The sequence below is a fragment of the Mugil cephalus genome, chromosome 14 (genome assembly GCF_022458985.1).
Source record: "Mugil cephalus isolate CIBA_MC_2020 chromosome 14, CIBA_Mcephalus_1.1, whole genome shotgun sequence".
Taxonomy (NCBI): domain Eukaryota; kingdom Metazoa; phylum Chordata; class Actinopteri; order Mugiliformes; family Mugilidae; genus Mugil; species Mugil cephalus.
In genome coordinates, this window is record NC_061783.1 from 12353381 (window position 1) to 12365501 (window position 12121).

At 43.5% G+C, this 12121-nt stretch overlaps 1 protein-coding gene across 3 annotated transcripts in view; it reads right to left on the minus strand.

Annotated features, from left to right (window-relative positions):
- The window catches only part of spire1a (spire-type actin nucleation factor 1a), a 28166-nt gene that overhangs the window by 11149 nt on the left and 4896 nt on the right, over positions 1–12121 (minus strand). For all 3 annotated transcript variants that reach the window (XM_047605471.1, XM_047605470.1, XM_047605472.1), the window contains exons 3-4: positions 2877–3152; positions 710–835 (exon numbers count right to left, since the gene is read on the minus strand). In XM_047605471.1, coding sequence (XP_047461427.1) covers positions 710–835; positions 2877–3152 — 402 coding nt within the window. The remainder of the gene's footprint in view (positions 1–709; positions 836–2876; positions 3153–12121) is intronic.

The window sequence follows — 12121 nt, forward strand, 5'->3', positions numbered from 1 at the left end:
AACAGCACATTAGTAAGAGCACAAGAATTTGCTATTGCAAGATATTTTCCTCCGTGATGCACCCGGGTGGTATGCTTCTGCCACCGGCTCAGCCCGCCTATGACATTTTACACTATTTTCATTGTAATTTATGGTCCAAATTAAAGGCTGCAAACCCAAGCACATTTTCTCCAGCTCCAATCCCTCCGCTTAAAGACAGAAATCTTCCACTTAGCTACTGCGCAGACACGACAGTCATGATGCCAGATCACGTCCATGCAGGATTAAATCATGCCAAGTAGCTGAGCTCCTGGCCTGCCAAACAGGCGGGTCAAACAGGGGCACCCACACAGTCTCAATCCTTCCCTCCCATTGCCACTTTGTGGTCTGTTTTGTCATTATTGGGCCGTTTCTGGGCTGCATTCTGGTATTTTCCTTTCTCTGCAACAGAAAGTCTGCTGCCCTAACAGATCCTTTTTCTAGTATACCAGTACGCTAAAGCAGAGCGGTAAACCTCACTGATAAGAAACTTTGGTGCTTTCCCTCATCTCCTCTGTGTGCATGCTTTTCCGCATTTTTACCAGTTTGTGATTTTTTGTTATGATTCACGGGTAAAATAACTGCACCAATTCTCAAAAGGGAGTCCAAAATTAGTCATTATTCAAGACTACCGGCTTCATTTTTAGATACACGCGTGTACAGTCAATGTCAGACGCCAAACTTTTCTCACCTCCTTCGCGCTCTTGATCTTCTCTAGGAAGGTGCGCAGTTCCCTGGCTTCGGCGTAGAGAGCCCGACACACCGCCTGGTAGTGGTTGGGGGCGTCTGACGGGCTGGGCAGGTGGGACGAACATATCTGGAGAGGGAAAGAAGAGGTTAGGAATGGGTTATATAAATGTGCATAATCATTAATTAAACATGGCCCATATAAAGTGCACACACTAGCATCTTAGGTGACTGGTCTATTATCGATTTCTTACAGTGTATAATTAAGGTAAGAGTCTTTTGGGGCCAATTATTTAACTACTTTTGAAAGAAGAACTTTCCAACAAATCCATATGGATAGAAACCATTTCCGTAAAGTAAAAAGTAAAATTAGAAAAACTCCATTTCTATCTATTTTTGACACTGGTGGCCATGTTGGACTGTAAAGAGACTAGAGGCTGTCGTGTCCATCTGGTGAAATCATTGACAATATTGCTCTACTACTCACTACGCGCTCACATGACCACACTCAGACGCCCTAATGATTCCCGTCTTAGTCTGGTCGAACACAAAGTATATCTCGTGCCGGCGAGCATGTCATTAGATTTGGAAGATTGTAATGACGTTATGTGAAAATATTGGTTCGAATTAAATCGTTTATTGGTTGCACTTGACAGGAAGCCATGGGGACAAGGAATTCATGGCAGCTCATGCTGGGATGGGATTCAAACCTTCTCTGTAACCCGTCCAATATTTCACTGGAAACAGAAAGAGCAGTCAGAGTAATGGTGCAACGCGTGGACTAGAGCGGCTAAAACATCAACAATGCAAACCGGACCGTCCAGTTGCATGCCTAGCGTCGCCCGTTTACCACTGGAAGCTGAGGCCTGTGAGCTATTCTGAGTGTGATTGTAATGATAATAAAAGGTGCCTGCCAGAGCAAATGATGTGCTTTCAAATTATCTCTTGTGGAACAATGAGGGGAACCGGAAGAATTGCATATTTGCGTCTTCATCTACAGGGCTTGGTCTCAGGAATGTCTGACATGGCAAACGCGGTCTTCGTTTTCACTCTCTATGGGAAAATTCCAGGTGGCATACATGAGGTGACTTAAGTACGCGCTTTAAATGTCGCCTCATCGGCTGTTTCCATTGTTTTCACCAAAAACAATCAACTCTTAAGAAATGTGACGCGTTTGCATTATGTGTTAAACTGATGGCCTCTTTTTTTCCCCCCTGAAATCAAGGCTTTTTGATGAGCCTTCATTACAGTAACGTGACGATGAGGGGGCTATAATCTAACGCCCGGACTGACAGCTCTGGCAAGAAGATGACAGCTCATTCCTCAGTTCACTATTCAGTGTTTCAAACACCTATTTCTGTCTAAGGGGGCTGCTTTAATACCAAGTCCTGTCATCTTTTGTCAACTTTACATCATGCTGCACTTTCACTGACCCACCTCCCTCCGTGACAGAACAGAAGGCAGCCGAGAATGCGCGGTTATGTAAACCTGCCGTGTCACAACAACATATTGCAGAGGGAGGATTGTTGAAGGAATTAGGGGTCGCGGTGGAGCGCGCACTGGCAGCGAACAGACGAAACATTTGTGTTCCACGGCGAGTTCATTATATAGCGGAGAGCAGTCAGGGACTGTTTCTAAGCCTATTCCCTAAATGCCAGTGTGTTTACACAGCTATAGTTAAAAGTCTCATACACGGAAGCTCCTCTCTACCTCTAATCTGGCTGAGCTGCTATGTTAACAAACCTGATGTCGACATGGGAAGAAGGAAAATGTATGTACGGCCTGCAGGTTTTTAACAAAAGGCAAGACATTTACTGCAGATTTACTATGGCTATCATAGTGATGCTTTACATTATCTAGCAGGAAAGAAAAGAAAAATATCTATGGTGGAATCTATTCAGTAGCTTACCAGGGTGCAGCTATTGGGGTTATATTATGGGAGTACTAGCTAAACTCTCATTTATAATCAAATGCAAACACATAACTCTCAAAGGATGCAATATACATTAGTTTACACACAAGGACTTGACATTGCGCTACACCCACATGTGAAATATTCTATTTAGATGGACACTTTGTCTGAATAACTGCCATCAACCCGCGTATCCATCATCAACCAGCTTCTTTAAAGAAAGGAGAGCGAGCAGCCATCCGCTCCTCCGACAACCTACCGTGATGATGTCTCGATAGCTCTGGATGCTGCTGACTGCGCCAGCGGAGGCAGCAGCAACTAGGTCCTCCTTCTTCTCCTCTTCCTCCTCGCCCTCGTCCTCCTCCTCCGTGGCCTCGTAGCCCTCGTCGGGACAGGGGTCGCTCTCCTCGGTTTCCTCCGTGTTGGTCATCATGTCGATCAGGCGTTCCAGCGGTGGGCTGAGTTCGCGCTCCTCGTTCTCTTTGAGGCCGTAATCCAGGGCTTTGTAGATCATGACGCCCAGAGAGTCAATCACCTGCAGGGGAGGATGCAGATTATTATTACTACCAGCACAGTTTGATGTTTCCACAAATATGCATACACTTTTTAACTGTGATAATGTCATATCTACATTTTGGTTTTGTTTTAATGAAAACTGTTTTTTTATTTTGTGAACCAAATAGAAGCTTTTTCAATGCAAATTTTTTTTCTGTGTCTGGTTGCAGGAACCACCTATAGGAGCATTAATAGGGTGAAAAATACGGCTGTTCAGTTCTCTACGGTTAAACAAAACTTCACGCTCCACTTTATCCTCCTGAGACCCAAACATTTATTCACTATGCATTTCTAATTTCTCCAATGTATTTGGAATCAAACTAAACATCATCTTTGAACAGGAAGTAGTAGTTTTTGAAAAAACAAACAATGTCCTCATTTGTGGACACTGAGATTATTTCATTATTTATATTATAATAAAGTCACCTGATGTGTGACAAAATATAAAACTGTTTTTTTTTTTTAATACCTGAACATGACTGAGCAAAGAGTAATAAAGTCCCAACATCCTCAAACGAGTACTTGCTAATTAGCGATGTTGTAGCTCATTGCCATCGATCAAGCTAGAATCGTTAATAAGTATAAATAAATAAGTTTTAACCATGGATTTTGATGGGGTTTTGTTCCTCATTTGTTCTGGTATCATGTTCTTACCGACTAGTGCACTAAACCTTTTTCCACCACTAGATGGCAGATTAAAGTGTCCACTAATGAGGACAACAGGTTTGAATGAAGCAGAATAAGCTGCAATAAAACCTACAATTAACCTACATGTGGCGACATTAAACCGACACTTACTGTCGCCAAATGAGGACGCAAGGTCTCAGGAGGTTATGTATTTATTTATTTTTTTAAACCAGGAAAAGCAAAACCAAGACCAGCAGAATAAATTATGAAGAGAGAAAAAGCTAATAAGGGTTTATTGTGTGGTTGTTCCTGGAAATGTTTTCACCACCTCACGCCTTTACTCGTGCCTTTACTTTCGGGGAAAAGAGCCTTTAATTGATTCAAAGGAGTGGAAACTTCTTGATGTAGCTCAGGCACTAAAAATGCTCTCATGCCCCATTCGATGTAAATTCGTTTTATATGTTGTTAAGTGTTCCAATATTATGTTCTTTCCAGCTGACAGTCTACACTCAGTTTTCTCTGCCGCTGCATAATTAAAAGCACGCCACCACGTCCTCATGAAACGTACAGTTTTATCAGACCCCTGTCCCACAAACAGCCCACAAACACAGTTCACCTGGACAAACACTTCATGTCCTCAAGCCATGCGTGACAAGAGGCCCCAGTGTTCCTCCAAACAACGTGAATGTTACCACAATCTGGGCATGATTTCATTTCATCACTGCTTCCACTCATTAATAAGCAGGGCATGACATATCCTTTTGCAGCTTGTCTAAACTCATCTTAATGTCTCAAACTACCACCCGCCTACAAGAGGACAGAGCCGGTCTTTCACTGGCTTCCAGTTGGCTCGGCTGTGGCGTGTCCTCTCTGGACAACTTAATCACACCCATCTCAGATCATCAAGAGATGAACAAGAACTCCTTCACACAGCAAAGTGGACACAAAGCCATTTCTGGAAGCATCAGGTTAATTTATATCAAAAAAAAAAAAAAAAGTAATCAGTCAAATAAAACAGCAAATTCGTATTTAAATTTTCAATATTGAGCTCACGTTTTTGTCTAGTCAACTTGTCTGTTTATGGTGACGCGGGTTTTTCACGCGCATTAACACGTTCGGTAAAATAGCTCTGAGTCACACCACTGTACTGCATGTTCTTTTTCTGAGCGCCACAGTGTTGGAAAAGGGAGGTGCCCAAACAAAACAGTGTTGATGTGGGTGAAACCACTATTGACGGGCATGGCTGACTGGCTGAGCTTAGGTTAGGTGCCAGGGAGCAGCACAGCACCTGTCTGCGTTTTATAAAGAAGAGAAGGGTGTCGGCTGAGCACGTTAGGATCCATTAACTTCATCAACAGGGGTGAAGAAGTTCATTATGTAACGCACGCGCCATTAAAAGTCTAAGTGCCACCTTCTTGTTTGGATTCCATTCACTAGGATGTGAAAACGGAAACCATTTAACTTTAAAATAACAGCGTTTTGTTAGCTAGGGCAAACGGGATTGCTACATTAAACTTAAACATAACAAGTTAATTCCTTGGTTTATCCTAAAAAGTCAAAATCACCAGACTGGTAAATACATTTATTTTCACTTTGAGTCAGGACGGCATGCTATTTAGCTCGTCTTTATCTGTGCGTTAAAGCTACAGGCGAGGGTTATACTCGTATTACTGAGAGTGATTACGTGACCTGTATTTCCTCCAGTGCATGCCAAGTTAATTTTTTATCTGGAGCATCAGAAAACTGTCACTTCCTTGAGTCCTTTTCCTTCTCCCTGACTGCTGGGGAAAGGCAATTCATTAAACCCACGTTACAGTCATAACTCTCGCTTCTTGACCGTCCTCCCAGTCAATGTGGCCTGCTCCACTTCTGTCGCTATGGCTGCTCCCCTCGTGTGCCAGACTGGGGAATATCGCCAAAGAAAACTCAAATAAAACACTTTACTGAGAACACTTGACATTTACCTGCTCAGCATTGTGCGAACTTGTTCGGCAAGAAAAAAAATGATTAAATTATATTCAAATTCTTGCACCATTGCTTTAAGGCACAACCGCAGTCCTGCGCTGGCTGACTTCAACAGGTCTCTGCCTGTGTCTAAAATTGAGGGAAGCAATCACAACAGAACTCTATGAACCTTTCATTAATTATTACACAGGAGGAGATGTTACGATCATTTGTGCCAAGATCTGAGACAAAACACATTTAGAAGCACGGTCCAACTGAAAAAACGATCAGCAGGCTAGCAGTTAGCTACCAACTAGCAACCAACAAGAGGACACCAGCTAACTACTAGCCTAGCCAAGAGCAGTAGGTAAGAAGTGATGGGTTATGCGACTGCATGTCAACCAACACATCTCCCTTGTGCCAAGACAGATTTGGAAGCCCAGTCTAACTGAAAAAAAAAATAAATAAATAAAAAGCCAGACAGCAGGCTAGCCGTCAGCTACCAATTAGCAACCAAGACGAAAATAGGACATTTTTAGTCATTTTTCATTTTATTATGTCATTCAAGTCATTGAATTTGTGTCATTAAATACTCCAGGTTCTCAGCAGTGATAAACATTGTGACTGACACTTTAATTCAGCGCTTTACAGACGTTTACTTCAAACTTCTTACAGTAACAGTAGTAAGAAACAGCCTCTCTGGATTTCTCAACACTACTGATACTGATATCATTCTTCCCGGTCAAAGATCAGCTCCGTGGTGTTATACTACAGTCATTTATCGACCTATCTCTACGTGCGCTTGATAATCCTGTACCAGGGCTAAAATGAATATCCCATTCCTCGCTGTCTTATTATATAACCATATAATCCATTTGTAGGACAACATGCGCCGTAGTGGGTTGAGAAACGAGGAAACCTCATTCATGGGAGAAAATAATGCAAAGGTTCTTGTTGCACCATGTGTAAAAAACTATTTCCTAGTCAAAACAGACATGAGCTGTCCTAATTAACTGTCTAGTGGTTCAACGGTAGCTACAAGTTTACTGTACTTAACATTAATTAAAGCCCTCGATGCAATACTCTTGTTTATATCAGCTGTGGTGTAATAATGAATGGCAAAACAATAACAGTTTAGAACGAGTAACACCACAAAAACAATGGTGTGTAACCACGCCGCAGCTTTATTCAGTTCCTTCCATTAAAATGAATGGCAAAAGATGTGTCTGATGCCAGAAGGAATGGGGAAGAGGCATCTCTGATAACCAACACAGAGGCTAACTAAAGGGCAGAACGGCAGAAAGAGGAAAAACACAGCTTTGGGTTTTCTATTGCACGTCACAATCTCATTTGAAGACTTGTGACTCAGAGGAATGAGGCAAGGAGGCGAAGCAGAGGAGGAGCAGCAGAAGGAAGGAGGGGGAACAAGTATGCGGATAAACAGAAATATCCACAGCTGGGGTTTAAGGTATAAGGGCGGAAAGAGTTGGTAGCAAACCACCAACTGAAACCAGGCTTCATCCAGTTGGATCCTCAGGGAGTTTTCCATCCCAGCCTCAGGTGACGTGGCGCACCGTCTGCATTTTCAAAAGCTTCTTAGAAAATTTCTTTAGGATGAGTCATCTGGGTGTTAAAACGAGACAAAAAAAAAAAAAAAAAGAAAAGGTATCCCAGGGGATGAATTTAGCCTCCGCGTTATGTTCGCCAGCTCAGAAACAGCGTGTGAATTTACGAACATCCTCATGAGCGTGGATCACCAGCTCATTCAGACACAGCTTCCCCCCAGAGACGACTTTTCTCACGGGCCACAAACAAATAAACATACCTTTGCATGACATCATCGGATTGGGGAAGAAGTGATTCACGCTTGTTTTCTGACAAAGAGTCGTTTCATATTAGAAAATCTCCTTTTCCCGTGTCAGAGACATTGTATTGAGTATCACTGACGAACGCGTAGAGAATTTTTTACTCATGAATAACCTTTGTCTTCCGGATGTGGCCTTCAGGGCCCACAGGTTTCATATGAGCTGCATTGTCAGATCCAGTTCATAATAGTGTGACATATTTCTTGAACCTACTTATACAAATAAATACGGACAAAAGCCTTGCCACCCATGTTATAAGTCTGAGTATTTTTCCACTTAACTTGGAAACATCTAAATAATATAGGACACATTATTAAGAATGTATGTTTGGTAAATACTTGTCAAGAACGAGGCTGAAGAATCTTGACGGATAAACTGTACCATGTACAGTAAACGCATTGCAAACAATCTTCTCTTTATTTTTAGCACGCAGACATTAAACCAATCAGGAAACACGGCTCATGCTCTCACATTCATTTGTCCAATCACATGGAACCCAAGCAAGCACTCGGCCAATTTCCTCATATCGGTGACGCAAGTGCAAGAGGAGCAACCGTAACGAGGGAGGAATCAGCGAAAAGAATGACATGCTTGACACAGGATCACAAGACCGACATGGAGCCATGTCGCCAGTTTATACAGGAGCACGTCTGCTCTGATTTTTGAGTCCATTCAGATCAGCTGTAAAGTTGTGAGTATGTGCGCGCGACGATATTATTAATGTGAGCTTCAGATTAACAGATTAAAACCCCTCTAGTGTGCTACTCTTCAAAAAGATAAAAGTGTAAATTCACCAACGGTTTTCTTAAAGTTACTGTCCTGACATGATTCTTGGATCAGACTCAACATGATCCTCCTTCTGCCTTTGCAGTGTGTTTGCGGCCCCCCCGGTCATCACCGCTGCAGCCACCAAGCAGTCGGATAAGCAGCCTTCGGCATTCGCTGCAGGAGTAGAGCAAAGCCATCACAACACAGACCGGTTACGTAACCCAAATCCAGAGGCCTTCCACTCCAGGAGAGGATGATCGGCCTCTTCTGGTCTGTGGCATCACTTATACAGGAGTTCATAGAAACACGGCGCTGCTCTTTCACGTCTCCCGGTCAGAAACTGTCGAGTCTGCGCTCGTCTCTGAAGTCAACTGGAAACTGCTGAGGCCCGAGAAAGAAAATTCTCTGAGCGCTACGCAGTCACCTCTGACATTACACGTGAGACGCCAGCATAAAAGGCTGAAAAGCCTCACAAACATGCCAGCTATTGTGTGCATGAAAAACCCCATAGAGTCTTGTTGATTTTGCTACAGCTGATGAATCAATGAGCTAATAATAAAGCTGGCTCTGCACACAAAGTGATTTGTTCTATTCCAAAGGTCACTCCAGACATTTGATAACTTTAAAAACTTGACAGACTGAGGAGGCAGCTCAGTTCCTATGGATGAGGAGATGTTTTTTCCTCCTTGGATATAAATAGAAGGCCCAGACTTAAATAGGTGTAGATGTTCAATACCTCACATTCCTGTGGCTTTGTGCTTTCTATGGATGTCCCTGTACAGACGGCAACGCAACCCCAAGGGTTGTAGCATGAGCTGCACGGCGGCTTTTAAAGTGAAGCCGTCGGAGCTGTAAAAATCAATTGATCGATTTGGATAAAAGCAGGATGTAACATAATGAGGTCACTGGTACATGTTGGGTACACAGTGTGTCAGTCACTCAAGGGGACTCCGTCAACAAACGAGCAACACGCTGACAGCTGACCCAAAAAGTCAAGGAGTCACGAAAGACAACCATAGGCAAGTCGTCTCCCGCGTCTCCTGCATCTTCGTCTGCAAATGTGCAGCTATGCCGTCATGACTGACAAGAGCGAGAGAGACGGCCTTTGTAGAGACGGAGCTCGCGGCCTCCGGCGACTGTCGTTGCGGTGGAGGGAGACACATCCACACACACACACACACACACACACACACTCTAAACACAGAAGCCTCACATGTGGACACATGCGGCCCCTGTTAAACCAGCTGCGGCGTGGAAGCCACTACTGCACACGAAAAGATCTCTACGCAACCCAAAAAAAATAAAAGCCAAATACATACAGAATGACACAGAAAAGCAATGTTTACGCTATGCAAAATCCAAAAGGAAGGCATGTTACATTATACAGGAGAGAAAATAAACCAACCACTAACCGTCACTTAATCAGCAACTCATTAAAACTGAGTGTATTAGGATCCATTTCAAAATCCAAAGGTTTACCTCAAGTTTAAAGCTTGAAAAGTAATTGTCCCAAACTGAGCTACAGTGGCTTGGCAAACTAGAGAAACCGCAATTGGATACTACAACTAATCTCACTGTGGACAACTAATCTGTGGACCGTGGACAAACTAGGTTAAGCTTCTCCTGTAGGGCTGCAACGAAAGGTGCACAGAACATCTCATATGACTTTTCCTGTAGGAAGCATTTACCACCAACGACAACAGAGAAGCCCTGAGTCACAACCGGCGTTGTTGGCAAACTCTGCTCTGCAGGCCGACACCACTAAAGATTATTCTACCCCAGGTCCTACAGAGGACACGAAGGAGAGGAGGTCGACTCTACACGAGCCAGTGAGGCATGAGAGAGTGGTACTGGCCGGGTAGATGGCTGACTCACTTTCACAAGAGCCTGAGAGACAACAAAAGACTACAGTCAAAATGTGGTCGAGTGTGACGGCACTGCTGCGTATAATCAATTAAAACCGTAGGATAGTGTGGGGAGTGAATCTAGTTTCTGAAATGATCTGAAGGTGGTTGGAAGTAGACCCAGTTAATGTCAGCTGCCACTTAAAGAACATTCATTTAAATAAAGGGGCTGAAATAAGAGAGTGTGAAGCCATGGTAGCGGCTCATCTAGCCGACCAGACTTTGAGCTGACTTGAGGACGCCATGAAGACATGCGTCGCAAATTTGCTGATATTTGATCACGAACAAGCAATTAATGAAATCTGATGCTCACACTAAACGCATGACGACCCATCCAGCAGCAGCTGCGGCGCCAGCTATCAAAAATATACTTTAAAAACATGTGTGAAGTTGAACTGCTAATAGTTTGATCATGAGCCAGTTGGACTTTCACTCGCTAAAATTCATTCAGTCCTTTAATAAAACTACAGGATGTTATATAACGGTTGGAGATAAGTAAATATCTATTGTCTATTGACATTTCTGTGAAGTCCCTGTGGTGACAATACTGGAGGGGGAAAAAAATCTGTATTAAGTTACTGCTAATTCAGCCTCTAGAAAAGGATATGTGGATATGGATGCAGACAGCTAAAATGTCATCAGATGATCATAGCTGCAGTCCATGCAAACTGAACCAGCGCTTCCTACTGCAGCAGCTTTTGCACCCAAAGCATTTAATTGGTAGGGGACAGGCTGACTTTTATTATGAAACCGAAAATGCAACGCGCTCGTCAGCGAGTCTACTGAGATCGGACCATAAACTGATGATGACTAGACCGCCGCCCGACATTCTCATTGTGTGCCTGGTCCACGGGGGGGAGGATTTAAATTAATGAGTCCAATAAAACAAAATGAAAACATGTTGTTTACTTAAATTATAACCAGGCTGCTGGCTGTGAAGGAGTAAAGCTATTTTAAACGTTTTCAAATCACAATTGCGCAAGATGTTATTACCAAAGAGGGAAACCGAGACAGCACTCCCTGTCCAGAGCGTGTTTGTAGTGACAAAGCTAATCACGCAAGGAGCGAGAGGAGACACTTCATTTAAAAACACACCAAGGAGAGGAAAGGGAGGGTTGCTGCGTGAGATTTCACCCATGCTGACAGTCAGCTGAGGTAAAGGAATCCTATCCCAACTTAGCCGTGCAAAAAAAAAAAAAAAAAACGCATACTGTGAATGCCTCAGATCACATGAACTACAAGACAAACACGAAGGACGGTCTGACTCCTCTGAATTGACACAGACCTCTCTGTGTAATTAGTCAATGTACACATAATGAAGCTCGCCGAGCCGCGTCTCCTCCCAGCATTATACGGTGCACCTCGACCGAACAAACAGACGGCGGTCACGTGTCCCTCTCCCGTGAGGGGACAATAGTAATGATGAAGAACGTAACGCGACTGTGAAAGAACAACAGAAGAAGAACAAAGATGCTAGTCTCCAATCAGAGCGCAGCACATGCAATGACAACAAAGAGTGACATTTGTCTAGACTCCCGCTAACTTGTGCATCACAGGTTGGATCACGTAAACAAACGTTTGCACGACATCTTTCTTGTGTGACGTCGCTGCGACCGCTGATGGCTTGAAAGTAGATTTTGTGCGATCAAAGTCTGCACGCGAAGGAAGGAAAAATCCCAGAAAGTAGATCCCATCCGTGCCTGCTGAGCACTGTGCCGTACTGTATTTATAAGTGGATGGTGCTGATGTGACGCACTGAGGAGCTCCTAATAAAAGAATGGGCCCCACACATAAGAAAACACCACTTTTCACCAACAGTGGCTGCGTTTCCATTCGTTTTT